The 20,615-nt window shown below is 32.9% G+C and overlaps 1 protein-coding gene across 1 annotated transcript; it reads left to right on the top strand.

Moving 5' to 3' along the window:
- The first annotated feature begins 3,524 nt into the window (after nt 1-3,524).
- On the top strand, nt 3,525-12,304 carry LOC144997698 (jasmonate-induced oxygenase 2-like). Its single transcript, XM_078957571.1, has 3 exons — nt 3,525-4,102; nt 11,501-11,831; nt 11,918-12,304. Exons 1-3 carry the CDS (start codon nt 3,606-3,608, stop codon nt 12,164-12,166), a joined length of 1,077 nt encoding a protein of 358 aa, XP_078813697.1. The 5' UTR covers nt 3,525-3,605; the 3' UTR covers nt 12,167-12,304.
- Nucleotides 12,305-20,615: the final 8,311 nt, after the last annotated feature.

The following is a 20,615-nucleotide window of genomic DNA, read 5'->3' as shown; positions in this document are numbered from 1 at the left end:
CAAAATACCCAAACACCCCTAAGTCAACTCGGTCAAAAACAGGTCAATGTCGAAAAGTAAAAAAGTTAATCGAGTCAACTCAGTTGAGTACGCCCAGTGTACTCAACTTGTACGCTTAACCTACACAAGACTTGACTAGAAGCGAGGTGTTGACCTCGTAATCCATGCCTACCATAGCTTACGAGTAACTTATGTGCAACAATCATTCCCTTCTATTAAGAGCTTAATCCCTTAAACTCTTTCATCCAAACTCCATATCTAGTCCTTAAATGATTTCCTTAACCATAAAGTTTCCAACTTTATGGTCTTGCATGGCCATTAAATGCTCAATACTAAAAACCCTAACTTCTTAACTCGTTAAGACATCCTAGCTCATTCATGGAAGGAAACTAAGGTCTAAGATTACATTTTTATGGTTCCTAATAACCCCATAATGGATAAAGTTTCCCACTTTATCCATTAGAGTGGTCCAACCATCCAAGATCTAGTCTTTAAGTCACAAAGGGACCAAAATTTCATCTTTACCCTTCGGCCCAAAACACAATCAACTTCCAGACCATGGCAGGAAACAGGACTAAACTTTGCCTCTTTAAGGCCTAAAGCCTTACACAATCGACTTCCAGACCATGGCAGGAAACAGGATGTTAGAATTCTACCCCACTTAAATTAGATTTCATCATTGAAATTAACTATCGTTTCTACTTCATGATGCAAACCCTCACATGAACCAATCTAAATGAAAACCCACAAATTTGATCGGCTCTAAACCTCCTCGGCCAATCATCATCATGCTCATCTTGCACATAAGTGCACCATCACGGAGAGAACCAATTAACCACATACAAAACTAGGCCACACTCCTACTCGGCTCCAACAACCTTGCTTAGCTATCTACTGACAACACTCAGGCTTACCCTGATCCACTAACCGAAAACAACACTCGGGCTTACCCCCGATCCACTAACTGATAACAGGACAATCCTTGATACCCATACCAACTTGCACTCTATTAATTGATCGCAACCACTGATAACCAGACACCCAGGAAGCTCTAGTTCTACACAACATCCACAAACTCCATCACACATGCAATTGAGAGCATAGATAATTACTCCATTCATAATGTAGAATCAGATAGAAAATAACTAAATATGACAATTCCATTCAAATGATCATCCAAGATTACAACAAACTTTGAAACATAAGTCACTTTACTGATCCCACGAGCATAACGATGGTCCATCCAAGAATTTCACATTGCATCCAAATCTCGTATAAGCTCAGACATGCCTCCACTTGACAAACCACTCAAGACCTTCAGAATGAACTGATGGGTTATGGGCCTAACATCATTCCTATGGTGTTCATGCAACCCTAATTGCTTTGATTTAGGTTTTTCTAAGTAAACATACAACATTGAATACCAAAGCAATAAACCCTAATTGACTAACATACAAATCTGAAATTGACATATGAATTAGGGTTTAGATCTTACCTTGATTGTTATGTAGCAATAATAATCACAAATATTCTTGATCTTGACTCTTGAAAGCTTAGTTCCTCAAATGTTGCACCTCTAATGGAGTCACAAACACCACTAGCAACAAGATGACTTAGGAAAGAGATGAGGAGGCAACAAAAACGTCTAGGGTTCTGTAACGCCCGCGTTTCCAGGCTAGGCATTTCATTGATGTAATAGTCTAGGTTAACCCTTGTAACTCTTTTGGAGTATTAATGATGAAATATTTGAGTATTATGTGAATTATGTGTTTATTTTCTTAATTATTATATTTAATGAATTAAGAATAAAATAAGCGTCAAAATTAAAGTATGAGATAAGCCCGATATCTTTGCATAAAGATGTGGTGATCGAAACAAGGATTCCGAAGATATAAAGAATGCCAAAACCCGAGTTATAACGAAGAAGTTATGACCTGTCGAAGTTTTGCAACAGAACTAGCAACACTGAATGACGTAAAAAGTGAAATTTACGTTAGAGCGATATTTAGCCTTAGTGATCTAAACGAAAGTCGTAGAGTTTGTTAAAACGAGAGCGTGCATAAAAAGAACGCCAAAATCTGACTTCGTATGAGGAATTTATGATTTATTGAAGTTTCGACTTAGCGGTATGCAGCCCGAAATACTCGATTTGAGATCGAGCGGTTTTTAGCCGAAGCAATCTAAACGAGAATCGAAGATCTCGTTGTTGGTATCGAAGCGATGAAAAGTTAGGCGAGAATGGACGTCAAACGAAGAAGTTATGAATTTATAACGAAGTTTTCCTGTCCGGACCTACTAAAAATACATAATAAAAATAAAGTCAAAATTAGCCGACGAAGTCTAAACGAAAGTTGTAGAGCGTAGTCTCACCTACGCGTGGATATAAAGAACATCGAAAACGGCGTTCGTATGAAGAAGATATGAACTTCCGAAGTTTATTAAATAATTAATATTTAAATTTAATCTTTAATTCGGATGTATATCCGAAGGAGTCACCAATCTGATCCGAAGTACGCCCAGCGTACCGTGAAGCATGACGCACCTCACACTCGAGTTCTTCGGATGACGCATGCAGTGACGCATTCGGAGGCCTACGCCCCGCGTAAGGCAGTACGCCCAGCATACTGCGAGGCCTAAGCTTCCTATAAATAGGATGCGAGGGTTCCGGGTATATTTGCTCATTTCTTCTCCTTTTTGTGCCGAAGCTCTGCACGTAAACCCCCGAAGCCATCCCGACACCTCAGATCTCATATCCAAATTAAGAAGGAAGTTTCACACTCCCGGGATCCCGAGAAGTGCGATTCCCGAGCCGAAGCTCTGCCCGCGAGAAGTTCGATTTTTGTAGAGATCTTCCAGATCTGCTGAGGATTACTACTTCTGCAAGCCTTCTACTTTCAGCTACATGCCAACTTTGAACATAATGAACAATTATGTACGAACCGGACCAGTCAACAAATTTAACAAAAATTCCTTATATAGTTCAGATTGGGATATGACACATACCTCAATATATAGTTTTAACAATTATATATTATTAATTACTTAAGACCTATATTGTATTCAAAAAAATAAGTGTTAATGTGATAGCCATATAGAAGATAATTATAGAGTTCACACTATACAAATAAAACAAAATTATTATTAGTTGATTACAGTCACTTTATAATGCATGTAAAAGAATTTCATGTAGCATGTGTTGTTTACCTAAATCCACAATTTTGCACGACACGTGTATATACCAATTAAAAATATCCAATTTGTCTAAGCCTATGAAGTTCCTCTCCAACAATATACGCTACTCCAAGTCTTTAACACTATTAATTACATCTCTCTTTTTAACATCCACCAACTGATGAGATTGAGAAATCAAAATTCATCACGATGTATACTTTTGAATAACAATACGATTAGCTAGCTAGTGTATAAGATCATTATAAAATGTTCTTTATTATCGATGACTTTTCTACTTACATGTGGACCACCATAACCTACTATGGTTGCCATTTGCCAAACCCTACGTTCAATCTTCCTATATATACCCTCTTCACTGCACCACTCTACACACCCATCTCTGTTTTTCTACTAAAACATATTTTAGAAAGACGATGAACGTATTGCAGAGATGGCCAGAACCAGTGGTGAGAGTGCAGTCGTTATCGGAAAGTGGCATAGAAGCCATCCCGGACTGCTACGTGAAACCCATCATGGACAGGCCATCGGTGGACGTGGAGGAGTCGAATGAGGTCAATATCCCAGTCATTGATCTCTCAGGCATCAACTCAGATGATGCAGCGTTGCGTAAGGCCACTTTGGAGCTAATATCCGATGCTTGTCGTGAGTGGGGGTTCTTCCAGGTGGTGAATCATGGTGTCAGCCACCAGCTCATGGCGGAGACACAGAAGGTGTGGCGAGAGTTCTTCCATCTTACGGTGGAGGAGAAGCAGAAGTACGCTAACTCACCGGAGACTTATGAGGGCTACGGAAGTCGTGTTGGGGTGGTGAAAGGTGCCAGATTGGATTGGAGTGATTACTTCTTCCTTAACTATCTGCCTGTTTCTTCAAGAGACGAAAATAAGTGGCCATCTCAGCCGTCAACTTGCAGGTATTTGTTTTTTTTTTTTTTTTAAATAATTATTACATGTTTGTTTACATTCGATCATTTTCATTTTCTATCAGTTGTAGGAATTACCAAATTAAGTTTTTTTTTTTTGACGTAATATGATATTATGACTAAAATAAACAATATTTTACTTTGAAATTGTTTTATAGGTACTCAATTGTATAGTTTGTGTAAAACTGATATAATAATAATAATAATAATAATAATAATAATAATAATAATAATAATAATAATAATAATAATAATAATAATACATAAATCGATAAGTAGGTAAAAGATTGTGTATAAATGATAAAAATGTATGTTGTTAATGCATAAATATTAAAAAAGAAACAGTGAACTGGTGACAAGGAACCCACTGTTACAATATTACATATTTTATTGACAAAATGAAATGAAACGTGATTCTATATATATTCGTCTAAAATTATTTTCATACATACTAAAAGCAAATAAATAAATTACACCATAGTTGGCATAATATATAATTATTTATTAGCTTCTAAAGATACATATATTCGATCTATTTTTCAGTTAAAACATTTGATTAGACATTGACTTATCTAATTATCCGTTAATGTAGCTAAAATTTTATAAGCTGAGGTCGTTTTTTTTCTAATAAGATTAAGGTTTTGCTTAGTAGGATTTAGGCTTTGTTTTTTAAACTAACTTATTTTCTAGTTTATTGCAACTTGGTGTTTTGTAATATCACAAAGTTAGCTTATTATAAGTTATAAACTACAAACAATGATATTGATAATATATTTGAGGTACCTTATTGATAAATATAAATATTCTTTCTGTTCCAAAATTATAATCCATTTTTCCTTTTTAGTTTGCCCCAAAATAATAGTTCACTTCTAAAAATAAATAACATTTTTACCAAAATACTTTCTCATTATTATTTAACCAACTAACCATTTAATTGAACATTAAATGCAAAGTAAGGACAAAACTATCATTTTATTATATAAAGTTAATGGTAATTAATTTTTTCTTAATCGATATGTTTTTTGTCCGTGAACAATAATATTGGGACGAAGAGAGTAGTTTTTAAGCTAACATTAAGGCCAATGACGAGTCTAGAATGTAATATGGTTTACTATTTAAATTAAACCAATAAAAAATCAAAGATAAGTTCTAAAAATCTTTATTTATGCATATTTGTTTTTACCAAAAACATTAAGATTGTTTATTTGAAATATTCAAAATAGTTTAGGATTTATATTTTTATATAATCCTTTATAAAAAAAATGTGCATGGACTAACCCACCTTTGATGTGTATAGCCTCCATTGACGCTAATATTTTAGAAATTAAAACTTCTATTTATTCATAGATAAAATATGGGTTAAATAATTAATCATAGAATCAATATACATGCTAACTAATGGATTTTACCCAAATATATATAATTTAATATAATCTAGATTGATATCCATCATTTAATATAATCGTATCTTTCCAAAAGATTTGTGGTTATAGGTTTGTTGTCAATGTTGAAATTTGGTTTTTTGCTAAACAAAACGTGCTATTTAATTAAGGACCAAGGAGATGTTGATTCGTTAACGAGTCATTGGTCAATAATCTATTATTTTGTATTATGGATATCATTTGAATATAGTATTTTTAAGTTATTTTAACAAATATTTAAAGGATAAAATTATAAAACAGTAACATTAGCTTTACATTATTTTAAGATATGACGCGACGAACAATTAGTCGTATAAACTAATTTATTTTACGAGTTTTTGTTTTAGAAATTCAATTTGAAAAACCAAAAAATAATTTATTTTGTACATTTTAAAAAAGCTAGCTAAACTAACTTTTCAACCAACTTAAATTGTTTTTACGTGTTACTTGATCATTGATTCAGGTATATGTTGCTCTAATTATTTATTTTCTATTGAAACTACTTTCATATATATATATATATATATATATATATATATATATATATATATATATATATATATATATATATATATATATATATATATATATATATATATATATATATATATATATATATATATATAATAAAACTGATTTTTGTATAGTTTTATGTTAGTTTACATTTTCCATGTAACTCAGCCAATTAATTTCTTAAACATCATTTTTGTAAACTATTAACTAATTTTCCATTTATTAATTAGTTTTTTAGATAGGTAGTGTTTTAAGGGGGTGTTTGGCTTAGCTTTTCACAGCCAAAAATCCTTTTTATAAAAGAAAAAAAATAAAAAGATGTTTGGCAAACCAGTAACTTTTGGAGTTTTAATACAAGGAAAAACAATTTTTTGGAAAAATCAGGAAATTCTAACTTTTTGCAACTTTTTGGAAAAAGATTTTTTGAGCTTTTAAAAACTAAGTCAAACACCCCCTAACTACCAGCTAAACTAGCTTGACATACATATGACCCATCATGTAGAATTTTTTTTTATTAACACCCTTATCTTAAATAAACCCTATATATGCATGCGTGTAAGTGTATCTTTGGCTTTCACACATATATCGTGTTTTTTTTTTTTTTTTTTTTTTTTTTTTTTTTTTTTTTTTGTAAAAACCTTATTTTGGTTCAATATAATAATATTAAATTACTTAATAGTTAAAAGTTAACAAAAATATTATGCCTACAACATAGATTTCTTTAAATAAAAAATCGATATATATATATATATATATATATATATATATATATATATATATATATATATATATATATATATATATATATATATATATATATATAATAGCTTTAAACTTTACACTTCTAATTTGATTTAGTTTCAAAATTTACAAAATTTCGTTATTATTTTTTTATTAAATCATATATTTCTGTTGAACACTTACCAAACTATATATATTATACTTGCCAATTAAAGTTTTATAAGCAGAAGATAATAATAAAATTTTTAAAAATCTTAAAAGTAATCAAGTTTGGAGGTGAATCTTAAAAATTTTCTACGATTACAATGCATATATAATACAAAATTTCATAATATGGTGAGTTTGAGGATTTAATTTTTTATATCTGATAATATATATTCACTTTTCCCCCATATATATATATATATATATATATATATATATATATATATATATATATATATATATATATATATATATATATATATATATAAGACTTCATTTGAGATGGATATATTTTTGTGAGACCACATGATCAATTTTTTCTAAATATTCTAATATTTAGTCATCTTACAAATATAAAAATTATAGTATTCTGACATTATATGTTTTTAAAATATTTTAATGTAAAATATGATAAAAATATTGTTTTAGAATATCAGAACATATGTTTTTTTTGAATAACAGAGTATTAGAATATTTCACTAAAAAAAAGTAGTATCATGGTTTCAAAAAATTAGATCCGTCTCAAATGAATCTAATTCTCTCTCTTTCTCTCTCTCTCTCTTTCTCTCTCTCTCTCTCTATATATATATATATATATATATATATATATATATATATATATATATATATATATATATATATATATATATAATGGATTAGTTTTGTATTAAATTAAAATACTAACATAATGGTTTAAAATAATCAAATTGTTTTCTTTTTAAAAAATGACGTAGGTAGGAGATCTTTTTGTAGTATAATGCTCATCATTTACCAACAAAAGAAAAAGAACAAACATATATATATATATATATATATATATATATATATATATATATATATATATATATATATATATATATATATATATATATATATATATATATATATATATAGGGTTATGTTCATGTAAGACGGCCTAATTTTGTGAGACCGTGAGATGCATTTTTTTATTTTTTTTATTTTTTTTTTATTTTTTTTAGTTAATTTAAGTTCCGAAAATAATATTTAAAAAAAGAATTTTAGGATTTTTCCATTTATTTTTTGTTTCAAAATTATTTTTTTAGAATATGTACAATGTAATATTCTATCAGAATATTTCACGTATTTTAAAAAAAAAACGGGATTTTTTTTAGTTAATTCAAGTTCCAAAAATAATATTTAAAAAAATAATTTTTAGATTTTACCATTTATTTTGCATTTTAAAATTATTTTTTAGAATATGTCAGTGTAATATTCTATTAGAATATTTCACGTATTTTTCCAAAAAAAAAAAAAAGATTATTTTTATTTTTATTTTAATTTTTTTTAGTTAATTCAAGTTCCGAAGATAATATTTAAAAAAAGAATTTTTGGATTTTTCCATCTATTTTACATTTTAAAATTATTTTTAGATTTGGTCTCACGGTCTCACAAAATTAGAATGGTATCAAATGAACCTGAACATATATATATATATATATATATATATATATATATATATATATATATATATATATATATATATATATATATATATATATATATATATATATATATATATATATATATATGAGAGAGAAATTGATAAATGAATAAGTTTTCCATATTTTATCCAAGTTTCCAAAAACAATCATATGATTATTTTTGATGTTACATTCTCTCAAATTAATTGTCCATTAGCTTTTGTTTAACACGGACCCTTTAAAATACAGCCTCTAAAATATATGAGATACCGTATATAATCTATCTATAAGTTGCCTAATTATATTTTATTAAGTACTCTATTCGTCCGAAAAGGCAAAAAGTATAAAGTTTGACTTAGTATAGGTTTTAAGAAAGTTTTCGACAAGTAATTACAACATCTTCAGTAAAATAAAATAAATAAATTTTATATATGATGCATTTAATTTTAATGTAATTTAATTATAATGTGCTTGTTAGAAAGTGGGTTTTTTTAGATAACTTTAAGTAAAACGAATTAGGAGAAAAAAATATATTTTATAAATTTAAATGCTAATAAATTTTATGAATAAATAAAACGTGCTCAATAAATAGAGGCTTTTCGTTTGTTTGGGTCAAATAATATTTTATATATTTGGCATGTGTCTATTATTAGATAGAAAGTGTATTCCTGTCTGTCACTCTCATACGTATACTATCTTAAAACACTTTTTATATATGAAAAGAAATAAATTTATTGACTGAGATGGACAAATTTGAATGAGTTAAGTTTGAAATTGATCATTCAGTTAATATTTTTATAGTTTCAATGTCATTTCACGTTCAAAGTTGTATCTATCACACAACATGACTCCTATATCAAACTTTCATTGGGTAATTCTTACAAATTTGTTCCAAGTATTGATTTTCATTGTCAAATTTATTCCAACTTTCTTCACAAAGTTGTCTGTTTTTATATTTATTCGAATTTTTTTACAAAAAAAATAATAAAAAAATAATTCTTTTAACTTCATATTCACATGATTTTTATGTCTGTTTTATATGTATATTAATATAAACAGTGTAAAAATGAAATTGTAAGAACGTATAAAAACGAACATGTTTTTATATTGTTTTTATTTTTTATTTTATGAGGTTTTTTTATTTAATTTTTTATATGTTTTTGTATTGTTTATTTCATAAATATGTTAAATAAAAACCTAAAAAACATCTAAAAAAATAAATGACAATATAAAAACATAAGAGCATCATGAAACGATATAAAAATGTATAAAAGCAATGTAGCAAGTGTAAAGAATAAGTTAAATGAATTTAAAAAAATTAACTAAATTTTTAATAAAAAAATAACCAACAATAAACAAATTAAAAAAATAAAGGAGTGTAATTTAGTTTTTTTTTTTATGTAACGGACTAAAGCTGGCAATATGTTGACTTGAGTTGGATTCGGGTTCAATCCATTTATTATTTGGGTTGAAAATTTTAACTCAACCCAACATGTTTATTTAAATGGGTTGATATTTTCAACCCAACCCAATGTTTCAGAGTTGTAACTGGGTTGATTCGTTTATGTAGTTTCAACCCAACCTATTAAATAATTTTGTTAAATTTTGGTTGACCAATTTAAAATAAAAATAAATAAATAAATTGACTAAAGATTACACAATTTAAATAAATTATAGATTTAAATAAAATTTCAAAGTATGACAAAAGCACAATCCTAATTCACATATAGAAATAAATTGCTCAAATAACATTAAAGATATATAATTTCTAGGTTATTTTTTAAAGTGACTAGTATTGTCGATGCCAAGAAAAAAGGTAGAAATTAAGATTCCATTTTTTAAAAACATAAATAATAATATAAAAATTATAATTTATAAACTAATATTTAGATTAAAATATGATAATATTTAAATAATTATTAAATTAAAGTTAAATGAGTTGGTGGGTTGAAAAATGGTTGATAATTTTTACCCAATCCAACCAATTTAATTATGGGTTAAAAACAGGTTGATCAATTTAACTTAAATAGGTTGAAAATTTCAACCCAGTCTGCTAATTTTGGGTTGGGTTCGGGTTCGATTGATGGGTTAGATCGATTTTTATCAGCTATACAACACACAACAAAAATATATCATAAAAACCATCCGAGTTAAAAAAATAATAATAATAATTAGAGTCCAAACACATAATTTACACCAAACCAAATCCAACGGATTATTTGTGTATCCTATGGAACCTTGCTATAACAATCAAATTGAATGAGATTTGACTTCAAAAAAAATAGTTCGATCGATTTAATTGGTTATAGATTTGTCCGGTTCGGGATAATGGATTTTTGTACTTCAAAACTAATCGAAATCAAATCCAACGAGATTTGTTTAATTGGTTTATAGTTGAATGCTTATAACATATTGGTTTGATAAACTTCCATTTTCTTGAATACATTGGAAACCAAAATTAATCATATGAAATAGATATATTTTGTAACAAATTGAAAACCTTAGCCCATTTTAAAACCTTTTTTTTTTACTATCCAAGAAACACAAACATTTATCAAATAGCAATTAGCATCTATTGTTGAAGCAAAACCATTAAAATGAGATGAAAGCTTAGAACGAGAAATGCTTATTAAATTGCAATTAGCATTATCAAAACCATAATCTATCAAATAGCATACATATATATGGATGCTAAAAATTTTAATTTTAAAATTTGTAAAATCATATTTGGTTATTTCGGTTAAACCAAATGGCGAAAATAAAACCAAAATAAATAAGTTTATGATAATGGGTTAAACTAAACATTTAAGATTTAACCAAAAACAAATTAAGGTCAATCAAATAAACTGAACCTTATACTATTTATTTGATTTTTGTGTTTTCTCAACACCCATAGCTAATTGTGTAAAAGATACAACTTTGAAAGTTAAATGACATTAGATCACAAAAAAATACTAAGACGACTAAATGAATATAAAAATAATAATTGGAAGACTAACTTCAACTTTAACACAATTTTAATCTAAAACCTGTAATTTTTTTTTTTTTTTTTTATCATTGATATGTAGGGAATTGGTAGCAAAATACAACGAAGAAGTGTTGAAACTTTGTGGCAAACTAATGAAAGTTTTGTCCATTAATCTTGGATTACAAGAAGATTATCTTGAAAATGCGGTTGGAGGGGACCAAATTGGAGCTTCCTTAAGGGTTAATTTTTACCCAACGTGTCCTCAACCCGACCTTGCTTTAGGCCTCTCACCTCATTCTGATCCTGGTACTCTCACCATCCTATTTCCAGATGATCATGTCTTTGGCCTCCAAGTTCGTAAAAATGATGGTTGGGTCACGATTAAGCCAATCCATAATGCTTTCATTGTTAACCTAGGTGACCAACTTGAGGTACATATATAATTTAATCTCGATTATAATATATAACTTGTTACTTTTGTTTCATTTTGTTAAATATATAAAGTGGTTATATGTAGGTGTTAAGTAATGGAAATTACAAGAGTATCGAGCACCGTGTGCTTGTTAATTCGTTAAAAGAGCGAGTATCCTTGGCCTTTTTCTACAACCCACGTGGCGACATGGTCATTGAACCTGCCGATCAACTAATAATGAAGGATGACCCCACACAATATCAACCAATGACGTTTGATGAATATCGTATTTTTATTAGGACAAAAGGTCTTCATGGAAAATCACAAGTTGAGTCTTTAAAATCATTTGGATAGTTTCGCATTCGTTTGTAGATGTATGTCATTAACATTGTGAAAAGTTGATGTTAGATATGTATTTGAATTTTCGAGTTTATGGATGAGTTGGTCCCTTTTGACATATATTTAACTAGTTAAGCATCACATTATACCAAAGAAAAGGAATTTGTTCCACATTACAAAGATCATGATACCGTAGTTCATGTTTCTACAAGTATCTTTCTGATTCACTTCTGATTATTTTTTGGATAGCTTTAGTTTAGGCCACAAGGAGTGGCTCACTTCAATATGGTTGCTAAGTATGTTATACACCTCCCTTGGCTCTCACTAGGAAGGACTCTTTACACCTACAATGAGAAGAGAGAAAAAGAGAGAATGTGGGTGTAACACCTCAAATTTAAACCAAAAGTTTCTATTTTTAATTTACCAAAATAAAGTTTCACAACCCAAGTCATCAAAAGCATAAGTGTCTAAAACAAACATCATCATCAAATATAAGAGTATCTCAAACTATCCCAGTAACAAATCTGCCAGCGAGAGTGTACAATAAGACCTTCGCCTTCCCGCGGCCCTCATAAGTACCTGAAATACATAAATCAACAACCGTAAACATAGAGCTTATTGAGTTCCCCAAGATACCACATACAACACAACATAAATAAACCGCTATAGGTTATCAACAACCCTAGGGACTATCAACAGTCCTAGTGGGCAACAATATGCCATATAGGTTATCATCAACCCTAGAGATTAATTGCAGTCTCAGTCACACATAAACAACATAATACAAAATAACATTAGACAAAGTTGGTCATCACAAATACAACTATTCTACCACATAAGTAAGAATAAATGAGGATACTCAACTAATACTGATGACAGATAAATCTCACACCCGAACTGCAGGAACTAGACTTAACCTAATAACATAATAATTAACCCTAATTAAAAATTAAGGTCCATAACTCAACTCGCGAGTCCAAACCCACAACTAAGTCCCCAAAGGGGAAAAAAAACATTTTTCCCTTCCCATGGTCTAAAACCCTAATCTTGACCAATATTTAAAATTCAACTGCCCTGCGCATACGCTAGGCGTACTCTTTGTTACGCGGGGCATACTACTCGATCATCGACCAATCGGTATGCAACTGGCTATGTGGGCGTAGCCAGGAGTACACTCGAGGTACTCCACCTGATCCAACTTTACCAACTTTTCTGTCTTAATCTGTTAAGACACCCATCCCAACTTCAGATCTGACCCTCCTAGGGTGTCTTAATCCATAAATTCATCAATTTTAAGCCTTTGCATGGTTAGAAAGAGCCCAATGCAACAAATTTTAACTACCATCACACTCTAAGTCACTTTACTCATGCATGGTGTAACATCCCAAAATACGAAGGTAAAAATTTCATTTGTAAAAAATAATCGAAACACCCATTTATCATTTACTTAAACACTTAAAAGTATTTTATAAAAAAACAATTATCAGAGTACAATTCCAAAATCACACAGTTGCGGAAAAGTATGGGTGTATGTGCTGCGATCAAGCCTGACCCTTCCCTTTCGAACCGAAAGTACCTGAAACCATATATAACAACTTTCAGCACAAAGCTTAGTGAGTTCCCTAAATACCACATACCATACATAACATACGAGCCATACATAACATGCATATCCAACATTCAATAAGAGGTGTTATGTTCCAACCATATTCGTGACATTAGGCCATGAGCCATATCATGGTCATTCCTTGCCAGCCCGGGGGCCAAAACCCTGGGTCTTACAAACAAGTTTCAGGAGCTACCTCTTGGTCTTCTAAGCAAACATCACAAAGAAAACTGACATACAATCTACAACTACTTATATACTTAACTGCCAGAGTCCAAAATCTGGTCTTGCATACATATTTTCAATAAGTCACCTCCTGGTCTTTCATACAAATGTCAAGGGCCACCCCTGAGGCCAAGTCCCAACCCATATGTTTAAAATCCCAAAATCCAAAATAAGAATCTAAGGCCGAAATATGGCCTAATTTCCCAAATTAGGCCCAATTCCTTTCATTGGACTTCACCCAAGAAAGTCCAATAAAGTCAAAAAAGCCCAACCATAAACTCCAGATAGCCCAACATGGCCTACGACAACCAAACCCAAAGCTAAAGCCCAAAATAAAGGAGTCCAATCCTACTGAGTATGTGGAGCGTACTCATCTTGTACGCTCAACGTACTGGATAAAAGGCTTGTACGCACAGCGTATAAACTTGTACGCCCAACGTACACACCAGTCATGGCCAACTTTCCAAATCAGCTCTTAATCTATTAAGACTTTGATCCAAAATCAAATCTGACTTCCCTAAGGTGGTTAATCACATAAAGTTGCCAACTTTATGTGTATGCATGACTAAATGGGACTCTACAGCTCAAAGGAGCTTAATACTTAACTTAGTACATGCATGGGACCAAAACCACCATAAAGTTTCCACCTTTATGCCCAATAAACTCATAAAATATACATATCTACAAAGACAAGCTCCAAAACGACCTTAAGTCCCAATCACTAACCAAAAGGACAAAAATGACAAAAAATGTGCTAATAAGTAGATCCATGAAATGAAATGGCAAGGTTTGAACTTTATACCTTCCAAGCCACCAAAAGAAGATGCTAATGTTGGATCTCAAAGCCATCCTCCAAAGAACAAGTGTTCAAGCTTCTTCTTCTAGTTCTAGATCCATAAAACCCTCCACAAAACCTCACAAGATCTCAAGATCACCAAACATGGACTATGGAATGAATTAGGGTTTTTAGGATACGAAGGCTAACTAGGAAATGATCAAAAGAGGATAACATAAAGCTTATATAGGGTACAACATGAAAAATTAGGGTTTTCCACCTCCACCTCGTATGCCCACTAGTACGCTAAGCGTACACCAGAGGTACACCCCGCATACTAGCTTCTCAGCTAGTACGCCAAGCATAACTTGTTGTACCCCCACATACTACTTAAAAGGTCCATAATCCAATTATTTCAATTTCAAAGGTCAACTAGGGTGTCACACCCCAAAACCGGAACGACGGAAACGTTCTGGGGTGGATGACGTCATGTCAAGTATCACAACACATGCATTATATTAATCAAAGTACAACAAAACATTGCATTAATAGTAATAGTTATACATTGTTTACATTACAATATATCAAAGTAATACAAGTAAATATAATAAATACAGCATGGTACTAAGCTATCTTCATCAACAGCTCCGGGGATGTACCTATCTAATGCTGACCTGAGAATACAAGTTATTTGAAAAGCGATTATCAGCATTTTTACAAATGCTGGCGAGTTCATAAGTATTTAGTGTCATTTTAATCTAATAACTTTAATAAAATTGGTAGTTTTAGATTATCCTTTACCTTAGTGTCCTTTCCAGAAAATCCTATATTTTCTTTAATAAAAGCAGTGTTCTACCAAGAATGGGCGGAGTTAGGTGGTAAAAAGTAGTTTTCCCTTAATCGCTATCATTATTAAAATACAGAATTTGATTAATAAAGAAAGCAAGATAATCCAGGGAAATAACATATGCCTCAACAGTGATGACTGCTGACTAAGGCAAAAGGAATCATAGACTCCATGAGAGTATCGAACGAACGACACACTTGGCTTAGTCTAACAAAAGGAGATACAGACCCCAGACGGTACCAAATGAAAGGTACAACTAGTAAAGTCTAAAATAGAGAAATCAGACCGCTGACATTATCAAATGAAAGATACAGCTAGCAAGGTCTAGAAACAGTGTAACTCTGAAAATGGGTTCCCAACATACAGTGTAAACTGCTGGTATAATACTGTTACCTTAAGGCCATGAATTGTAAGGCAACCAGGGATACTCGTAACCATACTAACCGACACTAGAGTACCTGACGCCCTACAAGCGTCTATAAAATATGACATTTGTCACCCATTAGCTTGGTGGGCCGTGGACTGTAGCTAGCAGTCAGGGTGCGGGGGTGTCAATCCCGTATAGATCTATACACACAATGTCCGCTCTCTCTACAGGAGACTCTGGTTACCAACTAGACGACGGAGAAGGCTGTGTCCCGAAGATGCATCCCAAATAGTGGGTAGTGGGTTTCATATGTAAGTGTTGAACTAGGGGTAGAGACTCATAACTAGACTGACTAGAGTAAACCTATATGTCTATGCTCGCATACATAACATACAACTAATGAATCAAACGACCTTTAGACGACCATCCGATCCCACCAGACCACATCTCAACGAAGAAAAGGAAATAGGGCATACAAGACTTCCTAAGTCCTTCAATCATTATTTATATTCACCTATACAAGTACAGACATACATCTAACTATGACTGAGTGTGTAACAAGTGGAAACGCATCGTGATGTATAACTGAGTCGTGGTGTGTAAACGTACAGTGTGGAATAATCGAATCATAAAGTGTGAACGAATAGTGTGGAACAACTGAATCATAAAGTGTGAACGAATAGTGTGGAACAACCGAATCATAAAGTGTGAACGAATAGTGTGGAAAAACTGAATCATAAAGTGTGAACGAATAGTGTGGAATAACCAAATCGTAAAGTGTAAACAAACAGTGTGGGATAATCGAATCGTGAAGTATAAGAGTTACCAAATATAAGTGTATCACAAGTGGAAACGTTATCAAGTAGGAGTTTAAACTAAGTAAAAGCAAAGCAGGGGCTTCTAACAAGCAAGAGTATACGACATGAAAGAGAACTTTGATGAAAACCTTGGAAAAACCTTTATACTTAAGACAATGACCACTTGGTATTCTTTGGTAAAATAAGTTTGAAAAACTTTAGAAATTCTTTGGAAACCTTTCATAAACCAGTTTAAAATGAACTTTGATAAAACAGTATAACTAAGAGTTATGAACAAGAGAAAACATTTTAGAAAGCCATTTATAGTATCCTACTCGGTAAAATAGTTTACAGTCTGGTAAATTCTTGTGCATGCAGGTTATCAATCACATGTGCTTGATATGATAACTGGCATGTTTAACTTGTACTCCCCCCCCCATAAAACATGTAAAAACATTTAAAAGGTTCATTCAGGGGTATGAACTCACATGGTGTAAGTGGATCCAACGAAGGCGCTGGTTCGGTGTTCGGTGTCAAGTAAGGACTTGGACACACTTTGTGACCTATTTAACATATGATAACATATGTTCACATACAATTAGTATATTATATACTAATTAAACAAATATACGCACCCTAAAGAGCGGAAAACACTTTGGTTAAGTGTTTGGGGTGTCCCGGGTAACATTTAAGGGCTTGAATGGCTTAGGAATGGAGTTTACTCTCCAAGAGTAAACCCTCCATATGGTGTTTACGGCCCTGGGACAACTCCCCATGAGTTTACGACCGTAAACTCATGGTGAGAGTGTTCTAGGATGTTTAAAGGCTTAATATCGATCGTGGAATTTTGCTAGGTCCAAATCTAAATTGTATGAGTGGATTTAATGCATTTAAAGGGACCAAATGGGGGTTTACGACCCATGAACCACCCCTATTGGAGTTCACGGCCGTGAACTCCTATGCTCTTGGTTTTATGGAAGTTTAAGCCCTTGTTTCAATCCTAGTGATTTATAATGAAGGTATAAGGCCATTTGGGGGACAAACACTATCATTTGACATGGTTTGGGGGTGTTTACGGCCTAAGCACTTGCTTGTGCCGTAAACTCCTTTTTACCCCTCATATCTTAGTGTTTAATTTTTCAAAACCCGAAATATTAAGTCCCTAATTTATGTCTTAAGCCTAAGGGTGGTTTGGGAGTGTTTTTGGGGCATTTTTGCAAGGTTTAGAGGGGTTTACGGCCTAATCATGTGCTTGAGCCATAAACTCTCTTTTATGCCCTAAAATCTTGTGTTTTGATGTTTAAACACTCCTAGATAAATTCCCTAACTAGTATCCAGGCGCAAATAAGGAAGAATCGGGACTTTTGGGCACTTTTTGGGTGTTTACGGCCTAAGGAGGCTCTTAGGCCGTAAACTCCTTTTCAATAGCTTATAAGGTCAATTTTTGGGGTTAAACCACAATCCATGTTGTTTAGAACAAGCTAGGGTAAGGGGACTTACGATTTGGAAGCGTTTGGTTGCGGATTTGAGGCTAAATCGGGATTTATGCGAGAGAGTATAGAGAGAGGGTGATATGGGAGTGGGAAAAGAGTGGAATGAAGTCCACTCCCCCTTATATAGGGGTTCGACTTGGGGCTCATTGGAATTCTACCCGATACTGCCGTTATACGGGGCTTTTGGTCGCACCCGATTTAGTGGTTGTAATAGAATTTAACCTTTTTCAAGAATTAATATGGAAATGTATATTACGACTATAACGACATAAAAATATAAATAAATAAAACATTTATTTATTTTACGACCTCGAGTTAACAGAACTTTTATAAAATGGAACATTCTGTTAATGGTAACGGGGTAATGTAACGGAATAAACTTTGGGTTGTCACATCATCCCCCCGTTAGAGGGAATTTCGTCCCGAAACTCAAGTCTAGGCAAGGCACTAGGTATGGATGATAGAGGCAGGAGGTTATTTCCTATTCGGTTCATCCTCGCATTCCCCAGTGAATTATGGTATGTGCTTATCATTCCAACAGACCTTCACGTACGGGATGCAGATACCATCTCGTGTAGTTAGTAGGTTTCGACTGGTGTATTTACAAGGTTATGGTTCTCAATGGTTTCTATCAAGATGAGTGGGATACGAAAAGTGACGTCGGGTGAACACATATCAAGTCTAAGGAGTGGATCGATCGGGTGTGAAACTTGTGGAATATCCGAAAGTAGTAGTGGTCTGACGAGGGTTGGACCAAATCTCCATGAGGATTCTCAGATGGTCCTAAGCTCTCGGAAGGGTAGAGCTTTTCAGCACTTAGAACATAGTGTACTTCTATGGCAATATCATCACTGGCGTGATCGTCATTCTGAAGTTCCGAACGTTCTCTCTCATACTGGTAGTGTAGTTCATCCGGTTAGTTCTTAGGAAGCTCGGGTTGTCCTTGGTCTCTCGTTTCCTATCAATTTGCATTTAGAGACTTTCTAGATCGTCGAATGGGTTGCGTGTCTATGGTTATCTGTTTGCTGTAGAGTGTCTATCTTAAGCTCGTGCAAAATGAACCTATACTTCTGATGCTTGAGGTATTTCGAACGGACACCCTCAGGATTGGGGAGATAGGGTTTCACTAGACGAGTATTGGACTACCTCAGGAGGTGGTTCTACTATCTCTACGTGAGATGGCATTCGTGGAACACCTGATAGTCCAATGAATCTATAAGGCTTCGGTTTATTCTAGTGCGGAAAGTGCATGCTCCTGCATAACCCCTCGACTAACACCAAGGCTGGTGTCAAGTCTATAGTCTCTTCGGGATTTTTGTCATGAGGCTTAACGCCATTACTTTCTCACTTTAATCAAGTATTCTTGGCTGCGAAGGTTATCCTAGGGTTCTCGGTATCCTAGTGTTCACTTCGGAGAATGTAATCTATCGTCTACAAGGCGACGATGACTTCCTCCATGCGAGAGGGTGGAGGATCCTAGGCACCACTTGTTTATAACTGGGTGGACGAAGTACCTGAGTAGTGCGAACACTTTCTGCAACTACTCTTCCGAAGGTTCTGAGTTTTCTCGGTCTAGGTCAAGTCTAGTGAGTATAGGGTTCCATTACTCGGACTTTAACCTCTTTACTAACTGAGGGTGTTGGTTACTATGTGGGATTAACCGGTATGACCACAAATTTCGGATGTGTGGTCATTATAGTAGCTCAACCCGCAGTGGTTATCTTGACCCTAGCTCCTATTTTATGGAATAGGATGAAGGGCTTTGCTATGAGGTTCGTGGTAGAGCTCATACTCGGCTTAACCAATAATACTTGGTGTATGCAAGCCGTATATAATTGAGGTCGGTAGGATGTTCAGTTGTGCGACTCCACCCTAGACCCACAATCCAACGAGGAACAGGGAGTAGGGAGGAAACACACATCTTATATCTTTTTGATCCCAACTATATACCACCTTTACACATATACCTGGTTATGATGGTCAGTCCCTTGAGTCCTATCCTCTGGGTTCACGAACCTGACGTGCGAGGTGCTAAGGGTCTTTCTGGGGAATCTACAGAGCATGCTTCGGATGGTTATCGTCTTCTAGAGTATCTTGAAGTGTCTTTCGCTTCAGTTTCCATATGACTAAGAGGGGTCGGTCAACAGCGCGCGGTACCCTTCTCTTGGGTACTTTGGAAGGTTCGAGATAGGAAGGAAGACTGACGGATCGCATTAGCTTTCATTATTATTATTTTGTTTAGGTTCGGAAGAACCTTTATTTGCCAAAAGGGTTATGGAGAAAGTTCTGTTTACATAGCACTAAGGATTTACACATGGCTGAACGAAGTCAAACCATGATCGATACTAGTAGGC

This window comes from Lactuca saligna, chromosome 5 (assembly GCF_052625555.1).
Source record: "Lactuca saligna cultivar CGN05327 chromosome 5, ASM5262555v1, whole genome shotgun sequence".
NCBI lineage: Eukaryota > Viridiplantae > Streptophyta > Magnoliopsida > Asterales > Asteraceae > Lactuca > Lactuca saligna.
The sequence above is the reverse complement of the archived record's forward strand: the minus strand, read 5'-3'. Positions and strand labels throughout refer to the sequence as shown.

What these genes read in the sequence shown, in the direction of transcription:
- LOC144997698 (XM_078957571.1), top strand. Translation starts at nt 3,606, where the DNA reads ATGAACGTATTGCAGAGATGGCCAGAACCAGTGGTGAGAGTGCAGTCG. An exon ending in TCTCAGCCGTCAACTTGCAG is followed by an intron (nt 4,103 to 11,500) that starts GTATTTGTTTTT and finishes ATTGATATGTAG; the next exon opens with GGAATTGGTAGCAAAATACA. An exon ending in ACCTAGGTGACCAACTTGAG is followed by an intron (nt 11,832 to 11,917) that starts GTACATATATAA and finishes GGTTATATGTAG; the next exon opens with GTGTTAAGTAATGGAAATTA.